The sequence below is a fragment of the Danio rerio genome, chromosome 23 (assembly GCF_049306965.1).
Source record: "Danio rerio strain Tuebingen ecotype United States chromosome 23, GRCz12tu, whole genome shotgun sequence".
NCBI classification, from domain to species: Eukaryota; Metazoa; Chordata; class Actinopteri; order Cypriniformes; family Danionidae; genus Danio; species Danio rerio.
In genome coordinates, this window is record NC_133198.1 from 45,172,047 (window position 1) to 45,198,047 (window position 26,001).

Below are 26,001 nucleotides of genomic sequence, written 5' to 3' on the forward strand. Positions count from 1 at the left end.
CATATCATAAGCCCATTATAATTTATTAAAAGATGTTTTAAGAACATTGTGATGATTGTGCGAGTAGTAATTCATGACTCAATGGAAATGAGTGATATTTTAACCATATTTGCAATGCACTGCAGTATCTTGCTAGGCTACAGCTTTCCTTGAAACGTCCAATACACTGAATTGTGGAGTTCCAGAAACAGGACGATATGCATGATAAACGGAATGCTACCCAATGCCAGCCGGTACAACATCCGGATTGTTAGAGGTTAAAGCAGGAAAAAGGCTATATTTTCATGGAACTGATATATAACCCATGCTTTGGTCTGGATATTGAGTATTTGAATCAAACTGTGATTTATGTCATTGAAATTTCAATCAAGGACTTGCTAAGTGAAAATGGAAGTCTTTGAAAAGAGGAGCACTCAGGCTTGAGTTAATGATGCTTCTTAATAATACAAGTTACCAACATACTCCTCGTCAAAGTGGGTATTTTTAATTTAATTTCATATATTTATTTAAAAGAATATAGGCTAATTTATGCAATTGAAGTGTAATTTAAACTACTTGAACACAAACCATTTATAACCACTATGCACTTCTCAAATATTTTTAAATCTGTATTATTTATATTAGAATAACGTCAATATTTTACCCTCATTACGTGGGTGGGATCAGTCAATCAAATGGCTCGTTGTTTCCATTGGTCAGACCATCGTTCATTCAGACAGCTGTGTGGGCTGCGTGAATAAAAGTATGAAGGCTGGGTTGAGTCCAAATAAGAGCAAACCGTGGATGGATAACGAGTGACTCCAGCAAAAGACAGGAGAACAAAGAAGTTTCCCCAAGTGATCGCCTTGACGCTTGGAGAACGAGATAAGCTCTGTAGGTAATCAAGGTAACTGAGCAGATTTTGTGTTGAACTGTGTGTAAATAATATATTTGTAAGATGACAAGTCAACAACATTGATGAATGGTTGGAAATAAAAATAAAAAAAACTCTAAAAGCATCCTAACAGCTGAGAGGATAAAGTGGATCCTGAGTGGAATATTGTTTATTTAAATCCTCTTTTCTTTTGTTCTCTCGCACCACAGGAATCACTGTCGATGATGGAGTGGTATGTGTTGGTGTTGATGCTGAGCTTTCCAACCTTGAGCCAGGCAGATTGTTCAGCGCAATGCCTGAGATGCGCGCAACAGATCTCCGATTTGGACTCTGCGGTGAACCGCTTGGTAAGATTATTATCCCTATATTTTGAGTTTTACGTGCGCTTAATTTAGGGTTAACACAAGACTAAAAAGCCAAAATTGGCTGACAAATTAAACTTATTGGATCTGTATATGTTCTATGCTAATCAAAGGTGTAAACATTGAAAACATAATCTTAAAAAAGCTTTATGTATTTTATTAAACTATTGAAAAATTACTTATAAACTAAATCAACTCTATATTAAGCAATTATTTAATTAATAGAAAGATCTGTGTATTAAGACCATTTGGTTTCCAATAAAACTGTGCGCTTTTCATTTGAGGCGCGCGCATTCAGCACCATGGAGAGCGCGGCTATTACGCGCTCCTTTAGATCAAAAAGCTTGGAGAAACCAGTTGGGGAAATATCAGATATGGCTTTTGGTAATATGATTAATATATATTAAAAAGAATAGGTTGCACTTTCAGATGTGATTTTTTTTCTATTGTAAATAATAAAATGTTAGGCGTCACGATGGCGCAGAGGGTAGCACATTTGCCTCACAGCAAGAAGGTGGCTGGTTTGAGCCTCGGCTGGGTCGGTTGGCATTTATGTGTGGATGTTCTTCCCGTGTTCGCGTGGGTTTCCTCCGGGTGCTTCAGTTTCCCCAACAGTCAAAAGACATGCGATATAGGTGAACTGGGTAAGCTAAATTCTCCGTATGTAGGCTATGTAGGTGAATGATTGTGTATGGATGTTTCCCAGTGATGGGTTGCAGCTGGAAAGGCATCAGCTGTGTAAAACATATGCTGGATAAGTTGGCGGTTCATTCCGCTGTAGCGACCCCTGATTAATAAAGGGACTAAGCCGGAAAGAAAATGAAATGAAATAAAATGTTCTGAACTTGAAATGTGATATTGAATCTATTTATTAGCAAACTAATGCAGTTCCTAATAAAAAAAAACTCTAATGTGTTGGTATTTTTACATAAAAAACTTTAATGTTTAATTATGCTCTACAATTTGTGTACTTCATCCTTGAACTGTTTTGGGTTCATTTTTGTCGGTATTTGACTGTGAATTAATTTTGGCGGCAACTCTGAAAGTGTCGAGCCCAGTTAAACCTCCTTTTCTTCTTCCAGACTTGTACTTTAGAGTGTGAAGGAGCCGTTCCGCCTACCGGTACACTTGACAGATGTGAGAAGGCTTTACAGGGGCTTTCAGATGATTTAGCGGAGCTCAATACAGGCGCAGACGGAGAAACAAACGCGTTAAACACAGATGAGGACCTCCAAGAGAAGACCTCCAACCTGGTAAAACGATACGGGGGATTCATCAAGAGGATCGACAAGAATAAAAATAAGTTTTTCTCTTCACCCTGGAAAGAGAACGCCATACTGAAAGGACTGTTCGCGAAGAAATACGGAGAATCTCTGTCGAAACTGGGCGAGCGAGACCTACCGTCGATAACGGAAGACGACGAGGGCGAAGATATGGGGGCGGAAAACGAAACGGGAGTTTACGATAATGAAGTTCCATTAAACGAAGTCAAACGTTACGGCGGGTTTCTTCGCAAATTCGGTCCAAAACGAAGCTACTTCGTGGATGACACCAACCCACAGGTGTTACAGAAGAGATATGGTGGTTTTATGAGAAGAATTCGTCCTAAGTTGAGGTGGGACAACCAAAAGCGATATGGCGGGTTTTTACGACGCCATTTCAAAATCTCCGTGCGCTCTGACGAAGAGCCCTCATCGTACGAGGACTATGCTTTATAGGCTGTTGTATCATTGATAACTCAACTAGAACTCATTTTTGCCAGTGTATTCCAGTTGTTTCCACCTTGATCTTACGCGTGTTGAGGCTGTTTTACTATCCCCAAATGGCTGCTGACTTCTGAACGCCGTCAATCACCTGTCGACCTGTAAATCATGTGCTCTGCAACACAATATATCATGGCAATTCGTAACTGCTTTTTAGGTTTTGGTGAATTAGTGGATATATTTGTATGACCAGCTCGCTCTTTTTTTGTAGATATTTTCCTATGAATTAGCCACTAAGTCATCAAAACCTAAAATAGCACCCGTTGACTTTTCCCCATATGTAAGCAATCAATACATACTGCAGAAAATGCTTGTTTAAGATGACCAATAAAGGGCAAAAAAGTTTACCTGCTAAAATTGTTTGGGGAATGTTTTGTGTGAAGTTTTTCTAACTAATCTAAAAATAAAGGTAATTAATAACTTTGTTTTTCCGCTTAATGCCACATTCAAAGCTGCATTGTTATGTTATTTGCAACATTAACGATTTAGGACAGATATAATCCTCCTTTTTATACTCAAAAATGATAAACCTTGTCAGGAACTGTCCATCTGAAAGTTCTCACGAGAGTGTTTAAGTAAGCAGCACAACCTGTTGGTCAAACAGAGAACTACAAATTAAATTGAACTATGCTGCTCGTGCTTATTTTGCCAGACAAGATAGTCCAAGTTAATCCATTTTAAATAAAAGATCACAAATACAGTCATTTATTTTTTTAGTACTTTCAGAAATTCATCACTGTTAAAAAATGCAGTTTATTGAGAACAGCATAAATTAAAGTGTGAGTATTATATCCAAAAGACTTCATAGCTACAAATTACACACTCTGGTCAACAAAAAAAAAGTTCACTGACTTGACACATTACGTATAAAACATAAGTTAGCATATGTTTCACCACATTGTAATCAAATTACAATTGAAACAAATGCAATGCAAGAATTAAAAATAAAACTGCAAAACAATTATGTTTACAACTGACATCATACTTTGATGTTGCGCTAAATTCGAAATGGTGTTACTCCTGGTCGTCTTTGCTTCTGAAGCATTTTCTGTCTGCGGTCCGACTTTTACAATGCAGTTACAATTTAATTAAATGTAACATCATACTTTGAAGCTGCGCTAAATTCGAAACGGTTTTACTCCTGGGCGCCTTTCGATTCTGAAGCAATTCAAACAAAATTGCAAACAAATAAAATAAATGTTTAGAAAAAACATCATACTTTGATGTTGCGCTAAATTTGAAACTGTTTTACTCCTGGTCATTTTTTTATTCTGAAGCAATTTAAATAAAACTGCAATATACATATATAGTGTGTGTGTGTGTTTACAAATTATTTCATATTTTGATGATGCGCTAAATTCGTAAGTTTTACTTTCGCTTCTGAAGCTTTTTCTGCCTGTGATCTGTCTCCACAGTGGCAGAATTTACGGTATTGAACTTTTACAATACAATTAAAATTAAATCGAATGCAACAATTCAAATAATACTCCAAAAAAAGTGTTTACAAATTACATCATACTTTGATGCTGCGCTAAATTCAAAACAGTTTTACTCTTTCTGGTCGTATTTCGCTTCTAAAGCAATTCAAATAAGACTGCAAAAAAAAACTTTACAAATGACATCATATTTTAATGATGCGCTATATTCGAAATTCGCTTTATACCGCTGCTCATCTTTCAATTCTGAAGCAATTCAAATAAAACTGCAAAAAATATATATTTACAAAGACGTCATACATTGATGCTGCGCTAAATTCGTAACAGTTTTACACACATCTTTCACATTTGAAGCATTTTCTGCTTGCGGGCCGACTGTCTCCACAGAGGCAGTGATTACGGTATTGAACTTTTAGAATACAATTACAATTAAATCAAATGCAATGCAAAAAAAAAAAAAAAAACTGCAAACAAAATGATAGCACATTTTGATGCTGCTCTAAATTCGAAATGGTTTTACTCTTGGTTGTCTTCTGCTTCTAAAAGCTATTAAAAAAAAACTGCAAAACAAATTACGCTTACAATTTACATCTCATTTGTCATAGTTTTACTTTCGCTTCTGAAACGTTTTTTGTCTCCACAGTGCCACTGTTTACGTTATTGAACTTTTACAATACAATTAAATCAAATACAACGAGTCAAATAATATTCCAAAAAAATTATGTTTACAAATTACATCATACTTTGATCCTACACTAAATTCGTAATGGTTTTACTTTCCAATATGTAGCGTTTTCAGCCTGTTGTCCGACTGTCTCCACAGTGGCAGAGTTTGCGTTTTTTAACTTTTACAATACAATTTCAATTAAATCCAATACAACGTGTCAAATAATACTCCAAAAAATATGTTTCCTAATTACATAAAATTTTTTAAATTCGCTAAATTCATAACAGTTTTACTCCTTTAGGTTGTCATGGTTGCTTCTGAAGCAATTAAAATAAAACTGCAAAACAAATTACATCATATTTGCTAAATTCGTAATGGTTTTACTCCTTGTCTTTTGCATCTGACGCGTTTTCTGCCTGCGGGCCAACAGTCTGCAAAGTGGCAGCGATGGCGGTATTGAACTTTTACAATACAATTACAATTCATTCAAATGCAAAGCAACAATTCAAAATATATCATACATTTATGTTGCACTAAATTGGAAACAGTTTAACTCTTTCTGCTTGTCTTTCGCTTCTGAAGCAATTCAAATAAAACTGCAAAAATGACATCATATTCGCTAAATTCGCTAAATTCGTAACGGTTTCACTTTCGGTTTTACTTCCACTTCTGAAGTGTTTTCTGCCTGCCGTTCGACAGACTCCACAGTGGCAGAGTTTATGTTATTGAACTTTTACAATACAATTAAATCAAATGCAACAATTCAAATAAAACAAAAAAAAATCTGTTTACAAACTACATCATTATGCTAAATTCAAAACGTTTTTACTCCTGGTCGTCTTTTGCATCTGAAGCGTTTTCAGCCTGTGGTCCGACTGTCTCCACAGTGGCAGTGTTTACGGTATTGATAGCACTAACCGGCACTGCTACAACAGTGTTACCTGCAGCGCCTCCTACGGGGGCTGCCAAATTCTGCACCGTAGCTCCACCTCCGGCTGTGGGCAATGTGACCAGCTGAAATGGACTGACCACTTTGACAATAGTGGGTCCGCCAGGGCCAGCGGTGCTCAACATGGCCAAATTGGAGCCGTCCTGCTGGATTTCTCCTGGTGATGTAAGCAATGTATATCCGCTAATCAGAGGAGACTGAGTCTGCGGCGACAACACTTTTTCCAGCGGGAAGCCAGTGAGTTGTGTGATGGGAAGGGTGAAGTGCGCGGGTTGGGCGGGTGTACTGGCGACAGTGGCGGGACCGGAGACGGCGCGGGTCAGACGGGGACGTTTGGTGGTGGGTGGAGAGGTCACGGGGGTCAAGGTCATCAGGACGTTGTTGAGGTGCTGCGATTTACTCTTCAGCTCTTTAGCACGCTTGCGATGCTCATCACACTGTTGCTCTAGGGCTATAAATAAAACAAACAAAGCTCAAATCAACTTTTGAAGTCAGAAGTATTACCCCTCCTGAATTTTGTGGGTGTTTTTTCCCCAATATCTGTTTTTTAAACACATTTCTAAACATAATAGTTTTAATAACCCATATCTAATAACTGATTTCCTTTATCTTTGCCATGATGACAGTACATAATATTTTACTAGATACTAGTATTCAGCTTAAAGTGACATTTAAAGACTTAACTTGGTTAACTGGGCGAGTTATTTTATAATAATGGTTTGTTCTGTAGACAATCTAAAACAAATATTGCTTAAGGGGGCTAATAATATTGACCATAAAATGGTTTTTAAAAATGTAAAACTGCTTTTATTCTAGCCAAAATACAAATTAATAAATATATTATGGGAACTACTGTAAAAAATTCCTTGCTCTGGGAAACATTATTTGGGAAATATTTGAGAAAGTAAAGAAAAAAATTCACAAAAGGGCTAAATTTTGACGTCAACTGTACTGAAACGTGACTGTTTAAATCTCTTTAAAAGTGCCCTGAAATCAAAATAACAGTTTATTGGGTGTTAGTTTTAGTTTTAAAGCCAGTGTGCTCCAAAAAAATGACAAAATTTGTATTTAGAAGATATGAGCAGTCAAAAGTTCCTTCAACCAATTTCAATTTTATTCTTATTTACAGTTAAAGACTAAATGCCACTGCAGCTCCAGGGCTATAAAGGAAAAAAGCTCAAATCACTGGCTAAAAAGACTTTATTATTCTCTTTAAAAGGTCCCTGAAATCAGAATTAAAGCAGTCAAAACTTGCTAGCTTCTCACTTTGTCTAATTTCAATTTTATTTTATTCACATGTGAAGACAAAATGATTAGTCTTCCGGTGACATTTTTAATCATTTCAAACATTTCCCTAGTGCTTTTTAGTGTTTATTACACACATTTTTAATAGATTTAGCGATATAGCCAATTTCTAATGACTCATTTCTTTTGTCTTTGCAATGATGGCAGATCCTAGTAAAGCTCAAAGCTTAAAGTATAATTTAAAGTCTGAACTATTATATTAGACGAAAAAGATTAAATAATAATAATTATATATATATATATATATATATAGAGAGAGAGAGAGAGAGAGAGAGAGAGAGAGAGACAGAGACATTTCATGGGACTCTGAATGGAATGCACAAAATGACCAAAAGTGTGACACTGACCCACTAAGCTGCGAGTGTACTGCTCTCTGCAGCGGTCCATCTGACTTTTGTGACTGGCCAAAACTTTCTTCACCAGATCCAACATGCCAAAGTTCTGAACGATATTGTTGAGGAGAGCAGCATCTGTTAACAAATAAAAAACTAATAAACAAATAAACAAATAAATATATAAATAACCAAATAAATAAATATATATATATATATATATATATATATATATATATATATATATATATATATATATATATATATAAATAAATATCTGCGAGACACGAGACTCTTATCGCTTGATAAAAAAAAAAATATCGCCGTTAAAAATTCTTAAATTAGGGTTGGGAACTGGGTCTGTTCTATGCAAGCTATCATGACTTAAACCTTGATATTTTAGCACAGATGTATACCTGACCTGTGAACCATCTGACAAAAAAGTGCCCTTCAGCAAGATGCCTGACTTTAACTGCAGTTCAGCATTTTCACTTTAACTCATGAACATTTCATTCATGCCCCCGTGACAAACTGGGGTGTTAGACGCAAATAAGGAGTGAGGACTGGTGAGAATGTTATGGAATTTGATAACGCACGCCAAGTGGATAGAAAAAAACTTTCACGTTTTGCGATGTGTGTGTGTGTGTGTGTGTGTGTGTGTTTGTGTGTGTGCGGTCCTTTATAATATGTCAATAATGCCACTAATATCTGCATACTCCACATGTCTTAATTCCATTTCTGTTTAGTTCATTTATGACTTCAGTTGGATTAAGGTGATCAAAAAAAAATTGCTGTTTGGAGCTTATGTAGGCCTACAGTTCAGCATTCATGTTTACCTGAATAAACAGTTAGTAAACACCAGTACATCTTATTGAACATCATTCATTTTCATCACCAATTTTCATAGTAGAACAGTTTCCCAAGCAGTTTGTGATGCATTTTGGAAACAGGAGATGAGCCCCTGGTCTAATGCGCCACCTGGCTTGAGAAACCCGTTCTCAAAGACTTTTTATTTGGGTAGCACACATATTCTGAATGCCTTCAGCAGAATTCAAATGAGCCATTTTAATGTAGATTAAAAAATTAATCTATGCCCACCTATAACATTATATATAATTGGCATTTTGATTTGTACAATTTTTATATACAGTTTAATACCATTTTTACTGAAATTTATTTTATACAGTATTTAAAAAAAACAAGCTTTAAAATTAAACTCTTAAGGTTAAACTTAAGGTTAAACTCTGACCTTTGACCTGCAGGGGAGGGTCCTGGATTCGCTCCTCAAGGCCTTTGAGAATCTCCTGTATCTCTTTCTGCAGGTCCTCCATCACGTCCTCCAGCATCCCAGCATCCTTCAATCCTCTCCAGAATGTCATGGTGTCCTCTGACAGCGGGAGAGAGAGTTACATTAACAAACCACACAGGTCAACTATAATAAACCATTGTTTGTTTGTTTATTTATTGCCCCATTAGCAACTTAGCTATTTCATGGCAAGATCAGCGTAGATTAATAATAATTCCTTACATTTATATAGCGCATTTTTGGACAGTCAAAGCGCTTTACACATTTCCTTATCCACATCTCCTCATCTACCACCAGTGTGCAGCATTTACCTGGATGGTGGCAGACCGCACACCACACACCAGCTGACTGGTGGAGAGAAGTGATGAAGCCAATTATGATATGGGGGACAGTTAGGAGACCATGATGGACAGAGGCCGGTGGGCAAATTTGGCCAGGATGTCGGGGTTAAATCCCCTACTCGTTTTTGAATGACCGCATGGGATTTTTAATGTCCACAGAGAGTCAGGACCTCGGTTTAACGTCTCATCTGAAAGACTCCGCTCACTCAGCAGTATAGAATCCCCATCAATATACTGGGGTTAGGACCCACACTGACTGCAGGTTAAGCTCCCCCTGCTGGTCTCACTAACACCACTTCTGGCAGCAACCTAGTTTTACCATGAGCTTTCCCATTCAGGTACTGAGTGCAGCCCTGCTTAGCTTCAGTGAGCGACCATGTGAGAGCTGCAGAGAGCTAGCTGCCGGCTGATTAAAAATATATTACATAATAATAACTTAAATAAAAACTACACATTTCAATAAGAGTTGATACAAAAAAAGTTAAATAAATAAATAAAAACTAATTATTTTAAATAATAAACACTAATAAACACTTTTATGTTGGATGCCATTAATCTTTGCCCAGCACTTATAAAAAAAATAAAAATAAAAGCTAAAATTATTTACATTTAAAGCATTAGATATGTATTTTCAGTAAAATTTTTCATAAATAACTTTAAATTCATACAATTAAAAATATAAATTAAAAGCATCCCTTGAAGTACTTAATAAAGCATTGCAGAAGACACTGACCTCCGATAGCTGTGACCCATTCAGTGCTGTCTTCAACATCTGTGGAGAATGAAGATGATGATCCGTTCACTGCAACAACAACAGATATCAATATTACTCATATATATATATATATATATATATATATATATATATATATATATATATATATATATATATATATATATATATATATATATATATTTATTATAAAGATATATATAGATATATATTATAAAGATAAAGATATATATTATATATCTTATATATATATCTTAAAGATATATATGATATATATTATAAAGATATTATTAGGGCTTATTTAAGTCAAAGCTATGTACTATTATGATGTATTGCATAACATTTAACATAATTGTATAATATAATATAATATAATATAATATAATATAATATAATATAATATAATATAATATAATATAATATAATATAATATAATATAATATAATATAATATAATATAATATAAAATAGGCGGTTAATTCCACTGTGGCAACGCCTGATTAATAAAGTGACTAGGCCAAAAAGAAAACGAATGAATGAATGAATAAATAACGGTGGTGCAGTAGGTAGCGATGTCGCCTTACAGCAAGAAGGACACTGGTTCAAGCCTTGGCTGGATCAGTTGGCTTTTCTGTGTGGAGTTTGCTTGTTCTCCCCGCGTTGGCGTGGGTTTCCTCTGGGTGCTCCAGTTTCCCCCATTCAGGGTTCATACACATTTTTACTACTAAAATTCAATGACTTTTCCAAGACTTTTCCAGAACTTTCAAGTAAATTTTCATGACCTAATGTTTCATGTAATGTCTACGTATACGTGGTATATAACAAGAAAAACAATGCATGTTTAAAGTTATAACAGCATATCATAAAACGTGCAAAAATTTAGTTTAAATTTGGGATTCTCAACCAGTGGGCCGGTTAAATATTACACTATAATTACATATGTCATATTAAAAGGATAGTAGTAATGGCATATTCCATGTTCTGTGATTGAACAAGCTAATTCGGACTGCAAAAACAGCCTCAATGTTAATTACAGACATAACTGTGGCTTAAATTACCAACCACTGCGTGTCAACTGGGACTGCGTTCTCCGTTGTATAAAGCAAACAGTCATGCAAATGTAACGGTAACGATGATGAGAGTTATAATAACCAGCTCACGCCTGCCTCACATATGTGACTCGCACTGTATCAGAGTAGCAGTTGATTCACAAACTTTGCGCTTTCTCTTAGTGTGAAAACTTTAAAATATCCGCATAGTTGTCCAAATCAACGTCTTGCGAGCGTTTTATAACTGACGCGTGTGCGTACAGGATCTAGCAAGACGTTGTGGTGTTTCAGTAGTGAACAGCTGTTCACCGTTCCTGTCAGCGAACTCCAATAATATCCAGCTACAAACCAAACCGCCTTCAGATCAAGGCGATTCAACAGATATTTTACGTTTAGGGTTAGATTGTTTATGTTAATGGATCAAAATCAATAGATGAATAATAATTCAAAGCATCAGCTTCCTTTACTTAAGAAAAGGCCCAAATACTTAAATTAAATACTTTAATTATTAAAATATTTTCTATCTATCTATCTATCTATCTATCTATCTATCTATCTATCTATCTATCTATCTATCTATCTATCTATCTATATATATATATATATATATATATATATATATATATATATATATAAATAAAATTATATACAAAAATAATTTTAAAATAATTTTTTGCTGATAAATGAAGCTTTGAAATAAGTATTTTTTCTAGACAATCAGTCTGGGCCTTCAAAAGAAAGAGAAAAAGGTGGGCCTCGAAATGAAAAAGGTTGAGAACCCCTGGTTTAAATGAATCTTTATATACATGTAAAATTTATTTAGGTAATGCTCACACAGCACTAATAATGTGAAAGCATGAGTTTGACCATGGACAGAAAAGAAGAAAACTAGCCCATATTTAAATATACAGATATTTGTAAACTAAATTTCATGACTTTTCCAAAAGTTTGTGGGTTTTAAGATTTTCCATAACTTTTCCAGGCCTGCAAAATGCCATGTCAAAATTCCATGACCTTTCATGGTTTTTCATGACCGTATAAACCTGTACAAACACATGAGCTATACTGTAGGTAAATTGGGTAAGTTAAATTATAATTATATTTTTAATACGTCATTAAAACTGTAATTAAATTACTTTTCTAATTATTATGAATGAACAGTAATTTAATTACTCAATAAATAAAATAATTGCTAGAATCCTACTTTAAATCCCTATAAATCTCAATGCATGGTCAGAAGAAATTAAATCAATTAAATTAAGTAAAAACTGGGATATTAGCTTAATATATTTCACCAAAAATAACATTACTTAGTTATCAAACAGAATTGAAATGAAGAATAAAATGCTTTAAGGCAATGACAACATATTTCATACATATCATACAATCAAAGGCCACTTTATTGGGTACACCTGTCCAACTGCTCGTTAACACAAATTTCTAATCAGCCAATCACATGGCAGCAACTCAAGGCATTTAGGCATGTAGACATGGTCAAGACGATCTGCTGCAGTTCAAACTGAGCATCACAATGGGGAAGAAAGGAGATTTAAGTGACTTTAAACGTGGCATGATTGTTGGTGTCAGACTGGTCTGAGTATTTCAGTTTATAACTTTGAGCATTCGTCTTGATAAATAACATCTTTAGTTGAAAAATAGATTTAATCTGCAAAACATATTTGTCTATCAATAAAACATGCAATTAAGCTGCTTCTCTGAACTGATTTAAACAGAACTGTTACAATTATGTACAGTATTTAGGGCAAGAGTAAATGAGTAACTGTAAGTAAATGACCTAAAATGTACAGCAATGTACAGCTTTACTTTTTATGTAGAAAGGTAATTTAATTAAAACAACTACTTACTCTGCAACTAATTACACCCTATTGTTTTATACAAAGTAAAGGGACAGTTCACCCAAAAATGAATATTTATTCAGTGTTTACTCACCCTCAAATAGCTACAAACTTACTTATGAGTTTTTCTTCAAGTGAACACAAAAGAAGAAATTTTAAGAATGCTGGAAACCTGTAACCATTGACTTACACTGTATTAGTTTTGCCACCAATGGAAGTCAATGGTTACAGGTTTCACGCATTCTTCAAAATATCTTCTTTTGTGTTCAACAGAAAAAAAGAAACTTATAAAGGTCTGGAACAAGTAAAAGGCGGGTAAATGATGACCGAGTTTTTAGTTTTGTGTGTGTGTGTGTGTGTGTGTGTGTGTGTGTGTGTGTGTGTGTGTGTGTGTGTGTGTGTGTGTGTGAGTGTGTGTGTGTATGTGTACCGTCAGTAGAAGCAGGGGTCGCAGGAGCTGTTTCTGTGGACTGCTGGCTGCTCAGGGACCCCCGAGACCCCACCAGGTCAATCTTAGTACTGCGGCAGGTGTTTGAACACAGTCTGGAGTGCTGATAAAAGTCCAGCTCGCCCGAATCCATGATCTTCCTGCAGGAACAAACAAAGAGAGAAGTGCTGTTCTTAATTAGCATACTTATACTACGCCTTAAAAGTAAACTTTTGAGTGTGCAACAGGAGAATACGCTAGCTTTGGGACATACTACTTCCTTCTTAGCAGATAGTTATGTTGGTTTGTTCTGTCCCCTGTCAATCATCTCGACACATCATCCACATTTCATATCCCAACCATATTGGAAAAGCAGCAGCAGGATAATCTGCCATTCACCAGTCTTTCATGCAGAGAAATCTCCTCAGGTCTTTGACAATTATGCATTTGGAAGAAGTAATGTGCAAACATATCTTAATTTAAGTTCACATTGTTGTTGCAGACAAAATAATACACTGAAATCATGATTTTCGACAACAATAATAATATAGACTAATAAATTACATAAAAATTTCATTAGATTTTGTTTAACTCCAACAAAAACAAACAAAAAAATCGTGCTTAATATTCTACCACATACTAGGGTTGGGCGATGTCGACCAATTTGGCATTGTACGATGATGGACGATGGCATCAGCGTCGGCGGTAAATTAATAATTTATGAATAATTGATTAGTTCATAACAAATTATTTGTAGCCTACCATTTTAACTACCTGACCGGCATGGTCTTTGTTTTACCTATAACCAAATTGTAAATAAATATAAGTTAAAGATAAGTTACACACAAATGACCACCTGTCAATCACTTTTCCGCATGACTCTGGCATGAATAGGCAGAGTGATCTGTGTCGTTATAATGGCATCCACAAACTTGGTTGGTAAAAAACGTGCACAACCAACAGTATCTGAGGTTTACGCTAAAATTACTAAGTACAAGTGCTAAAGCGAAAGATTGAAGCCTTGTACTGAAAAAGTAAAATTTTACCTGATTGACTCAAAAGACCAAAGAGTCGTTAGATAGAGACGAGATTAATTAAATATCACATTTAACAACTAAAATAAGACACAATCCAGCAGTACATCCTTGATTTTCCGATGTGCACTGCTCTCTGGGGTGTTTTTGTGATCAAAGCACCAGGGGCCTCATGTACGAGACTTGTGTGGAAATCATACTAAAACATTGCGTTATTTACTAAAACATTGAAAAAAATTCAGATGTATGAAACACTGCGTACGCCGAATCACACGCATATTCTTTTGTACATCAGAATAAACGTGAAACTGAGCTCAACATGCACGAGCGCAAAACCCCTCCCTGCCTCCTCCCCCGTATGAATATGCTAATGAATCTACTTTGGCAAAACCCAACGAAAAAGCAACGGCAAAAGCAAGCAAGAAGAGAAACTTTGAACAGAATGTGAATTAGAGGTGCTGCTTTCGGAGGTAGACCGATAACGGTGTTATTTGCAAGTTTGTCCTCCGGAATTAACAACAAAAGAAAAAAATAGAGTGGGGAGAGTTTAGCTGATGCGGTTAACACAGTTCAGTCTGAACATCGCACTGAGTGCATTAAAAATAAATAAATAGTGTGGAATATATGTGTAAAATGTTATAGTGTCCTTAAAAGTCTCAGTGGCGCAGCTCGTAAAACAAATGGTAACATGTTTTGACACGTTTAAGCATGAACTCGGTTCGAATCCAGCGTCTGATGAACTCACTCTTTTTTTTTTTCCCCCTGCTACATATCAGATTTTGCCTACTATTTATCACGAGAAAGACAAGTAGGAATCATTAAAAAGTCTGTGCATCATATTTTATTTGCACATTTATTGAATGGAAATGTTTTTGATTCACGCATGCAAATTCATCTTCACATGGTGCTTTTATAGCAATGTGCGTGCAGTAGATCGCTCCCATTACATTGGAAAACAGGCGACTGCTGCAAATTGCGCTTTAATGTTTGGCTGGTCAACTGTATGGTATGGAAACCTTACATACCTGCTAGATGAACCCGTCTCATACAGCTGCCATTGCAAGGCTCAAAGACACTTTGTAGTGTGCAATTTAACACAACTGCCTCTAGGAGTCGCCAATGGAATTAAAACAGACACGCACAAAAAATGTGCGTACACCAGCCATAAAGCTGGCAAGGAGCTGCGCACATTCCCATGTTCATTTCATCTTAGTAAATCCAAACGTGAGCGATTCTGAGCATGAAACCTGGCGTACGCAAAGTTTTTGTGCGTATGCAGCGTTGATACATGAGGCCCCTGCTGACTGCTTGGAGCTCAGACGCGTGAATAATCTGCAGCGCATGCTTGTGTGTGTGTTTGTGTGTGTGGTCATGTGATGTGCATTTTCAGTGGTATATAGTGGATCTTTTCAGAAATGCCTGGTGAAACGCCAGTGTATACGTGGATCGTTTTTGTTTTAAAATGCCATTTTAAACTAAGACGAATTCGTGTAAACAGGGCCTAAGTGTGTATTTTTTGCTGCTGCGACGGGCCGGGGCGGAGGATCGTAATGCCAACCTTAAGCATCATGATGTCTATCGGCCATTGGTGATGAACAATGGCATTGTCTATCGCAGGGATTCCCAAACTTTTTTTATTCTGAAGCCGCCTTTCCACTGCACACGACAAACGACAAGCGACAGACTAGAAGTCATTCCAATGGAGAGCAGTCCGGGAGCTGTGTTGAGTCCCGATCATCTCCGTATGCGGAAGATTCAGATCTGAACTGAGCTGCGGATCCGTTGAAATATTCGAACTCCTGCGACTAGACCGTATGCAACCTGCCAACAGGATGTGATGTATTTCAGTGTTGTCCAAGCAGATCCGTGCGCGCGAGATGAGAAATAGGAGTTTATTTGGTTATTTTTTAAATTATAAAAAGTCTATATTAAAAAAACAAAATTTTTCTGTTCATTAATGTAAGTAAGAAAGTATTAAAATATATATTTTCAATGTTGTCTCCACATTCCCTCCAATATTTTAGAGGTCTATGAGTTTATAGTATTAATTTATCCATTAAACTATGTAAACGCACAGAGAATAATGGCTCTTGCTTTTGCCCTCCTTTATTTCGGACACCGTGAAAATGAGCTTCTCCCCCGTGGTGCACAACAACACTGAAAATACTGTGCGGTTGCCACAAGGGGGCGTATTCCGACAGTCGTGTCCAAATGTCGTGTGCAATGGAAAGGTGGCTTGAGACCCACCTAGGCAAGTAATTCAATCTCAAGACCCACAATAATATTTAACAAAAATGGGTAAAAAAAATGTATCCCTTCAAAGCAGTCAAAAATATATGGGGCCCTATCACACATCCGGCGCAGTGTGGCGCAAGGCGCGGCGCAGTAGTCTTTTGGTAGTTTCAGCTTGGCGCAAGAGTCGTTTTGAGGCGTTGCGTTATGCTGTTTAAATAGCAAATGCATTAGCGCTCATATGTGCGTCCATAGGCGTTCTGGTCTATAAAGGAAGGCGTTCTGAGTCGGACCGCTGGCGCGTTGCTATTTTGAGAAACTATAATAGATTTTTCATTAGACCAAAACTAACCTGGTCTAAACTCCAGTGCAGAGTTGCGCCTCGCTTACACACTGCTTAATACGCACAAGAGAGCAATAGGCAAATATCTTTACATATAAAAAAATTAAAATATTAAGGATATTTATATAGGATATAATAAGAATAGATATAGAATATAAATATAAAGGATTAAAATATTACAAAACATATTATTTTCTAGCCTACATAAATATGAAAAACCACTGCTTTTATGTCTTCATCTCGGGAGGCTTTTTCAGTTTATTCATAACAATTTGCTTTTGTATAATGTTGTTATTATTAGCAGTATTATCTATTATATCCATATTTATATTTGTTTTATTAAAACAAGCTTAGATTTGTCCACCAATATTTGCGCAATATTTGTCCAACGAATATTTGCGCTTAACAAATGCAATTAATTATTTATAGATTAATTGATGTCTGTGCGTAAAGGTTTCCCTATCCAAGAGGGAATGTGAAAGTAGATCCATTATCTCTCATTCTCACACAGTAGATGCTCTGTTTAACAGTTTTCTGTTAAAAACTGTTAACTGTTTGCTTGTGAAATGCTAATTTTTTCCACTTAGACTTACTTTGCTTCCTGTAAATAGCAAATGTGCTCTTGGCGCAACGCAGTTGGCTCTTAAAGGGAATGGGAGATGAGACTCTAATTGGTTTATTCTCAAAACACACCTATAACTCATTAAGAAAATAAACTCAACCCTTTTAGACCATGCGCCGAAGCGCAACGCAGATTTCCCGTCCTTAAATTAGCAAAAACGCGTCCTGACATGCCCTGAAAGCGTTTGCGCCCTGCGTTTTGCGCTCTGTGCATGAACCGTCAAAATAGAACCCATGGTGTGTGGTTTTTTGAATTTTGCGATTTGATATGCACAAAATGAGGCTCAAAGTGCTTTTTGTGGGATGCTGGCTGTAATTGAGATAATTTTTTATTGACAAAGATACTCTTCTACTTTCAGAAAAGATATGATCAACCTTTGTTGACATATGCAGAATGTTTTGTTGTCAGGTGTCTTTTAACTTTTAAGGGTTTCATGCTAGCACTTGCACGCTTTTCTAAGCATAAAAGACATTGCAGGACTTCCTCACCCTCTGGACCTCTGCCGGCAATAAAACTGAGATTGAGGTAGGACTGATCATATTTCTGTGTGGCTCCTTTTTTAGATTTGGTTTGATCTGAAGACGTATCAGAAGTCTGCGATGCCTTTAGTTTTAAAAACTTTTTCATTTCACCAAAAACTTTGCGGCTGCGGTCATGAGTGCTGCACGCTACAGACGTAGACATGTGACAGTTCAAAACAAATGAAACTGACTCAGTCACAGGCCCGGCCCTAACCAGTTTAGCACATTTTATACAAACATTTTAGCGAAATTGTCAGACCGGTGGGCCTTTAAAATTTGATCGTGGAAAGAAGTGGGCCCCGAAGTGAAAAAGGTTGAGAACCCTGATCTATAGTAAAAAATAAAGCTGATTACTTCAATTTTGCCTATTGCAGGTTATTTTAAAAGCGTAACCCCAGCAAATAATGAGGGATCACTGTAAAGTCTTTTTTTGTGCCACAAACCTCAGCATGGTCCCATTGAGGCGAATGGCTCTCTTCCAGTCCTTCAGTGTGGACTTTCCTGCGATGTAAACAAACTCCTTTGGACTGATGAGATGCTCGTTCAGCTGGTGAATATGGAGAAATCGTTTAGTAAAGACAGTATAATATTCTTCCAGGAACAGATTAAGCTGTCCAGTGACTTCTATAGTGGGGAAAAAGAAAATAGTCAATAGTTACAGGTTTACAACATTCTTCAAAATACCTTCTTTTGTGTTCACAGATGAAAGAAAGTCAAATAGGTCAAGTCAAGGAAGAGTAATTGATGACAGAATTTTCATTTTTGGGTGAACTATCCTTTTAAGTGACATGATTAAGAGATTAATGTTTACACCAAGATGAGGGTTATATATTAATCACATATTACCTGCACACATTTGATGTTGATTCCAGGACACACAAACTTCTTCCACACGAGGTTGGCTTTGCTGTCTCCACAGGTTATTGGGTAGAGAATATCGCCCTCTACATCTGTATCGTCAGATATTTTCACTGCCAAAATATAAACACATAAAGTCTATTGTTATGGTAATTGAATGTACATGTACAGTTGCGGTCAGAATTATTAGCCCCCAGAATGTGTTGAAAGGTTTTCAACACATTTCTAAACATAACAGTTTTAATAACTGATTTCTAATATCTTTGCCATGATGACAGCACATAATATTTGACTAGATATTTTTTTAATGCATTAAAATGCAAATAATACATCCATCAGAACTATTTTTACTGACAAAAGCTGTTACCATAGGTTAACTATGACTATTTTAGACTTATCTTTTAACTTTATAAGACTTTAATATAAAACTCCAACATCTACAGGTATAAGTTTTACATTGCATATTCATTTTATGTTGCCTGTATATATTTTTTTGACTCTTAAAGTGATGACAGCCATTGCTTTGCAATGATTTGAATAAATCCCCAAAGTTTCATTAAATAAAAAAATTTACTATTTGGGATTTATTATCTTTATTATTGAATATATGTTTATGTGTAGTTTTTAAATGTGTTTTAATTATTTAATATATTTTTATATGAAATTATATTATTTTTATTATAAAACTTTCTTGTGTATGTACTAATGGTACATACATGGAGAGAAATAAGTAACAAACACCATGTAAAGTAACAGCATTGTTTAAAAGCACTACCCTTTTAAAATAAGATTACAAGTGGATTTACTGTGTTACAGATCACTGTAATAAGTGGATTGCGCTTTATTAAAACGTCTTCAATTTCTGAAACACAATGAATTCATACCTAAAACTGTGTCCTTAGGCAGGGTGATAGCGCCACTAGACTCAGCCTCGGACTCCATGCTTTGCTCCACAATGTTTTCCCTGTGCAAAGAAAACACAAAGTTGGCTGTGAGTCTAAAAGAGATGCATTATGAGAACTGGAGCTGTGCAATAGGACAATATACAGATGAAGTCAAAATTATTAGCCCTCCTTTTCTTTTTAAAATATTTCCCAACCTATGTTTAACAGAGCAAGGAATTTTTCACAGTGTGTCTGATAATATTTTTTTTTTCTGGAGAAAGTATTATTTGTTTTATTTCAGCTAAAAAAAAAGCAGTCTTTAATATTTTAGAAACAATTTTAGGTCAATATTATTAGCCCTTTCAAGCAATATGTTTCTTAACTTGCCTAATTAACCTAGTTAAGGCTTTAAATGTCACTTTAAGCTGAATACTAGTATCTTGAAATATTATTTACTGTCATCATGGCAAAGGTAAAATAAATCAGTTACGGGCCCTATCATACACCTGGCGCAATGTGGCGCAGCGCAGTAGTCTTTTGGTAGTTTCAGCTTGGCGCAAGAGTTGTTTTGAGGCGTTGCGCTACGCTGTTTAAATAGCAAATGCATTAGCGCTCATATGTGCGTTCATAGGCGTTCTGGTCTAAAAAGGAAGGCGTTCTGAGTCGGACCGCTGGCGCGTTGCTATTTTGAGAAAATATAATAGAGTTTTCATTAGACCAAAACTAACCCGGTCTAAACTCCAGCGCAGAGTTGCGCCTCGCTTACACACTGCTTAATACACACAAGAGAGCAATAGGCAAATATCTTTACATATGAAAAAAATGAAAATATTAAGGAAATATATAGGATATAATAAGAATAAATATAGGATATAAATATAAAGGATTAAAATATTACAAGACATTATTGTCTAGCCTACATAAATATGAAAAATCACTGCTTTTATGCTTTCTTCATCTCGGGAGGCTTTTTCAGTTCATTCATAACAATTTGCTTCTGTATAATGTTATTATTATTAGCAGTATTATTTATTATATCCATATTTATATTTGTTTTATTAAAAACAAGCTTAGATTTGCCCACCTGTCAGGTTTTAGACCATATGGGGCACAGCATGTGTTTTAGGATATAACTCAGGTTTTTGAGCACATTTTGTTATTATTATTCATTTATTCGTTTCCTGGAAATTAGAACTGAATTTAGAAATAGTTTTGAAACGAATATTTGAGCTTTACAAACAAAAGTATTTATTTATAGACTAATTGATGTCTGTGCGTAAAGGTTTCCCTATCCAAGAGCGAAAGTGAAAGTAGATCCATTATCTCTCATTCTCACGCAGTAGATGCTCTGTTTAACAGTTTTCTGTTAAAAAAAAACTGTTAACTGTTTGCTAGTGAAATGCTCAGATTTTCCACTTAGACTTACTTTCCGTCCTGTAATTAGTGAATGCACTTATGGCGCGACGCAGCTGGCTCTTAATGGGAATGGGAGATGAGACTCTAATTGGTTTATTCCTAAAACACACCTATAACTCATTAAGAAAATAAACTCAACCTTTTTAGACCATGTGCCATGGGGCAAAGCAGATTTTCCTGTCCTTAAATTAGCAAAAATGCGTTCTGACATGCCCTGAAAGCGTTTGCGCCCTGTGCTTTGCGCATGGACCGTCAAAATAGAGCCCATTATGTTTAGAAATGTGTTGAGAAAATCTGTCCGTTAAACAGAAATTGGAGAAAAACCATACTGGTGGGCTATTAATTCAGGAAGGCTAATAATTCTGACTTCATCTGTATATCATATAGACCAGGGGTGTCCAAACTCGGTCCTGGAAGGCTGGTGTCCTGCAGAATTTAGCTCCAACTTGCTTCAACACACCTGCAAGAATGTTTCTAGAAAGTCTAGTAAGAGCTGGATTAGCTAGGCCAGCTGTATCTGACTGGGGTTGGAACTAAACTTCGCAGGACACCAGCCCTCCATGACCGAGTCAGGACATCCCTGATACAGACAAAATAAAAACTTCATCCTTTCACATTACGCTTTATCGTTTATTTTGTGTTGTCACACAAGGATTAAACTATTAATTGATAAATGATACTCTAGCGTGATATTTATAGTTATAAGGGTTTTAGATTTTTGTCATATCGGCCAGCCCTAATGGGAGCTCTAAAGGTTTAAAACGCTCACTCAGAATCTTCCAGGTCTGTGGCCACCAGTATATTTTTCTCCTCATTTGGGGATGAAGCCTGTGATATGTTGTCAGGAGTCGTAACCACCACCACCTCCTCCATGTGGACGTTCACCTCAGAGGAGGACGCCATGCAGCATCTGACAGCTGACAATCAGCATCTATAAAACAAAAACAACAGCCTTTTTAAAGTCTGCACAAACCGGAAGCTGCGACCTTTTTTCTATATTGTGATGTAGTTCCTAGAGAAACCAAATATTAGATGAGGAAACAGTGGGCGTGGCTTGTTTTTTTTTACTGTGAGCTGATTGGATGTGAGCTGTGAGCTGATTGGAAAATAGTTTAGGGAGAGTAATTCAGCCTAACAGACTCCTCCTCCTCAACATTTCTGTTTGTTGTCAAAACTGACAGCTGGAGGGGCGTGGTTAAGTATGTTATCCACGCCTAATACCTCAGACTGACCTGGGGCCTGTTTCAGTAAAGAGGTTCAACCAACTTGTAGTTTAAACTTGAATTCTGAGTTGATTTACCGAGAGATTAAAAACTTAAGAGTTTTCGGTTTCAGAATAGCTGATCTGAGTTGGGTCAATCAACTTTGAGTAGACCAACTCAGAGATAAGTGCGCACACCCAACTATAAAAAGGCATTATCAATGGAGTGCAGATATTGCGAGTGACCATGGCAACATTTAAAAAAAGAGATCAGCATTTCTTTCTCCAGCTGAACTTGATCTGCTCATGCAAAGTTATAGCAAATATGAGCATGTACTTTAAAAAGCAAACACCACTGCATCAGTGAAACAGAGACAGTTAGCGTGGGAAAACAGTGCAAGTTAATGCACAATTTTACATTTAAAGTATTTAAATATTTAAGTATAACAAAATAAGTAATGTTATAAGTGACGTTTATAACATTTTTACACACGTTCCTACTTTAAGCTAGATTTTACTCTAGTGATTGACGCAGTAACGCAGTGGCGCAGTAGGTAGTGCAGTCGCCTCACAGCAAGAAGGTCGCTGGTTCGAACCTCGGCTCAGTTGGCGTTTCTGTGTGGAGTTTGCATGTTCTCTCTGCCTTCGCGTGGGTTTCCTCCGGGTGCTCCGGTTTCCCTCACAGTCCAAAGACATGCGGTACAGGTGAATTGGGTAGGCTAAATTGACCGTAGTGTATGAGTGTGGGTGTGAATGTGAGTGTGGATGTTTCCCAGAGATGGGTTGCGGCTGGAAAGGCATCCGCTGCGTAAAAACTTGCCGGATAAGTTGGTGGTTCATTCCACTGTGGCGACCCCGGATTAATAAAGGGACTAAGCCGACAAGAAAATGAATGAATGACTGAATGAATGATTGAAGGGATGGAAGGAGAACAGTGGGATGAAGGGGAGTAAAATAATGACTGGTAAACAGGTGGGGAGGTTGATCGGGCGTCCTACTATGCCCAGACACTCAGAGTGGGGGGACTGTCTCTGTAATAGTTTGGCAGAGTGATTGGCACCCCCCAATTCAACTTACATGTAAGAGTGAAGAGAGTAATAGGATTGTGAATGGGAAGCAAGGAAATGTAGGGAGGGAGGGTTGGTTCAAAGAGCGAGAAGAACAGTGCTAAAGGGATGGTAAGTTTAAAGTAGACAAAGTGAGGTGTGGTTTTACCGCTGAACCTTTATTAAAAAGTTAACTCCATTACATAAATGCTGAAATACTCAAAAAAAAATAATAATAAATAAATAAAAATAAATAAATAAAAAGGTTTTATTCACTGCATTTAACCTTATTTTGCTATTGAGGTAAATTTGGTTTTATATTCGCACATACGTTTAATTACAGCTTGTGACACACTCCCTATAGTGTTTACCATGATACTTTGGATATTCGGTATGAAATTATATGGGAGCGCAGGGCACAATGTAACACGAAGTTAAATGTAACACAGAATTTTAAGGTATTTGCTCAGGGTTAACCGTGCCATGCTTCCGAGGTTTTCACTGTCAGCAGACGTCTTCCTGCCAATTATGGAAAAAGTTTGGCGAAATTTGGATGAGAAACACAGGAGAAACCATTTTTGCAGCATAAAAGTATTTTTTATCATTTTCAATATTTTTTTTATTTAAAAACAAATCTGTGAAAGTATGAACCTAAAATCTTATATTGTTGTGATTACCGTCTTCTAGGCTAAAAGATGAAACCATTTTGAAATATGTAAGAAACACACAAAGACTGCTAGCCAGTTTTGAGGAAAGCACGACACAGCGGTGTTAGTTGTAACAGGGTGTTCCAATTAAGCCACACACTGTGGGACACCAATTAAACTAACACAATATTTTTCAATTGAGTGTAATGCTGAGCACTTTTTAAATAAAATGATTTTTAATAGATTTTTTTTTATTTTTTCTATTGCTAATTATGCAAATAAAGGCATTGTATAATAATGAAAAATAATCCTAATAAGTCTAAATGTGTTTATCCTATAAATAAATAAACAATGTGCTATGTAGAATAAAAAAGGAGCTAGGTAAAGAGAAAATATAGCTACTGTTTAAATAAACTGGATTTAAATTGTGTGTAATCTGCCTTTTTAAGCATGTGTTACCACTAACCCCCTGTCTGTTACAACTCGCATGATGGGGTTAATAGTAACATTTTTACCCCTGGCACTTTTGCCAATACTGCACAGAAACCATATGTCCAGCGATCATAATTCCAGTGCTCATTTGTGGGAGAGGCTTGTGTTTTGTTGGTGAAAAAACTAATGGTTTGTCTAACCCCAATACTTTGTTCATTATTTGACCAAAACCAAAAAGTGTTACTTTGTGCCTCGCTCTCCCCTATGACTTCAAAACAACATTAGCACCATATTTAAATGTGAACTCGTACTTTGGTAGTCGGTGGCTGCTTATATGACTTTACTATTTAGAATTTAGCAAAGAATTAGTTTTAATTAAGGAGAAAGTCTGAATATGTGAATACAAAAACAACTTTACCTCCATAATTTTGCTACGTTCATACCATATTTTACAGTCTAACGTTATGGTTAATACAGCACTGTTGTGGTACGATGGTGAAATTGTCATATATTTTGATAATAGTGAAAAGAATGATCACTAGGATGTGAACTATATCGCTTGTATTTCAAATAAATATGGTAGATTTTGTTAGTTTAATCAATTATTTGATAATAATTGTAATAATTTATTTTCACTGACAGCTCTCGGAGGGCTTCTGGCTTAACGTTTACGCTTTACACATATTTACGGAATAATATATAAAAAGTATCAACACATATTTGTGTACGTGAGTAAACCAAGTCGCAATTTTAAAAATACGCTGAAAGTATAGTGTATTAATCGAAACTTTACCCGCAAGTGTTTGAATCCGTGTTTAGGAAGCGCTGGACAGTCTTGACTCCACTGCGCATGCTCAGTGATGTCGTCACAGAGGTTAGGAAAACAACAGAAATGGAAGTTGGTAGATTACAGTCTGCGGGGTCCGTGTATCATCCGTTCATTTGATTATTCCTTTTATTACGGAAAACGAAACACGGTACACGGACCATTTTTTGACTCATTATTTCGTTTTGGTTTTGTGTTTGTTTTAATATTTCGTTTTAAGTTAATAAGCAGAATAACAGATGAGTTTCCGTTTTTTCTGCCTACAGAATAAACAGAAAAACGAAATATTCATCGTTTTTCTGATGTTTCGTTTTCCGTAATAAAAGGAATAATCAAATGAACGGATGATACACGGACCCTGCGGGAGTCAGGAGTGATTAATCGAGTATAGTTTAGCGGATCAAATTGTCAAAACGGCTTAGTCCCTTTATTAATCTGGGGTCGCCACAGCAGAATGAACCACCCAATACAATATTTAATCCGTTGAAATCTTAATTTGCATAGCTATTCACGAGTTTTACAATAATTATTATTTTAAAA

General features: G+C 36.2%; 2 protein-coding genes across 4 annotated transcripts; one reads left to right on the forward strand and one right to left on the reverse strand.

Moving 5' to 3' along the window:
• Positions 1 to 768: 768 nt before the first annotated feature.
• On the forward strand, positions 769 to 4,899 carry pdyn (prodynorphin). Of its 3 annotated transcripts, none has more exons than XM_073938248.1 (3): positions 769 to 877; positions 1,084 to 1,221; positions 2,319 to 4,899. In XM_073938248.1, the coding sequence occupies exons 2-3, from the start codon at positions 1,096 to 1,098 to the stop codon at positions 2,952 to 2,954; spliced, it is 762 nt and encodes a 253-aa protein (XP_073794349.1). In that variant the 5' UTR covers positions 769 to 877; positions 1,084 to 1,095; the 3' UTR covers positions 2,955 to 4,899. The 3 variants fall into 3 exon arrangements, with proteins under 3 accessions (XP_073794349.1, XP_009295383.1, NP_001001831.1); XM_009297108.5 differs by having other exon boundaries at positions 769 to 873; NM_001001831.2 differs by having other exon boundaries at positions 777 to 886; positions 2,319 to 3,351.
• Positions 3,733 to 25,478, reverse strand: gmeb2 (glucocorticoid modulatory element binding protein 2). Its single transcript, XM_009297110.4, has 10 exons — positions 25,429 to 25,478; positions 22,079 to 22,240; positions 19,894 to 19,973; positions 18,998 to 19,122; positions 18,595 to 18,698; positions 13,403 to 13,560; positions 10,069 to 10,137; positions 8,938 to 9,075; positions 7,704 to 7,826; positions 3,733 to 6,502 (listed from the first exon to the last, which is right to left on the reverse strand). Exons 2-10 carry the CDS (start codon positions 22,210 to 22,212, stop codon positions 5,928 to 5,930), a joined length of 1,506 nt encoding a protein of 501 aa, XP_009295385.1. The 5' UTR covers positions 22,213 to 22,240; positions 25,429 to 25,478; the 3' UTR covers positions 3,733 to 5,927.
• Between the last annotated feature and the right edge of the window lie 523 nt (positions 25,479 to 26,001).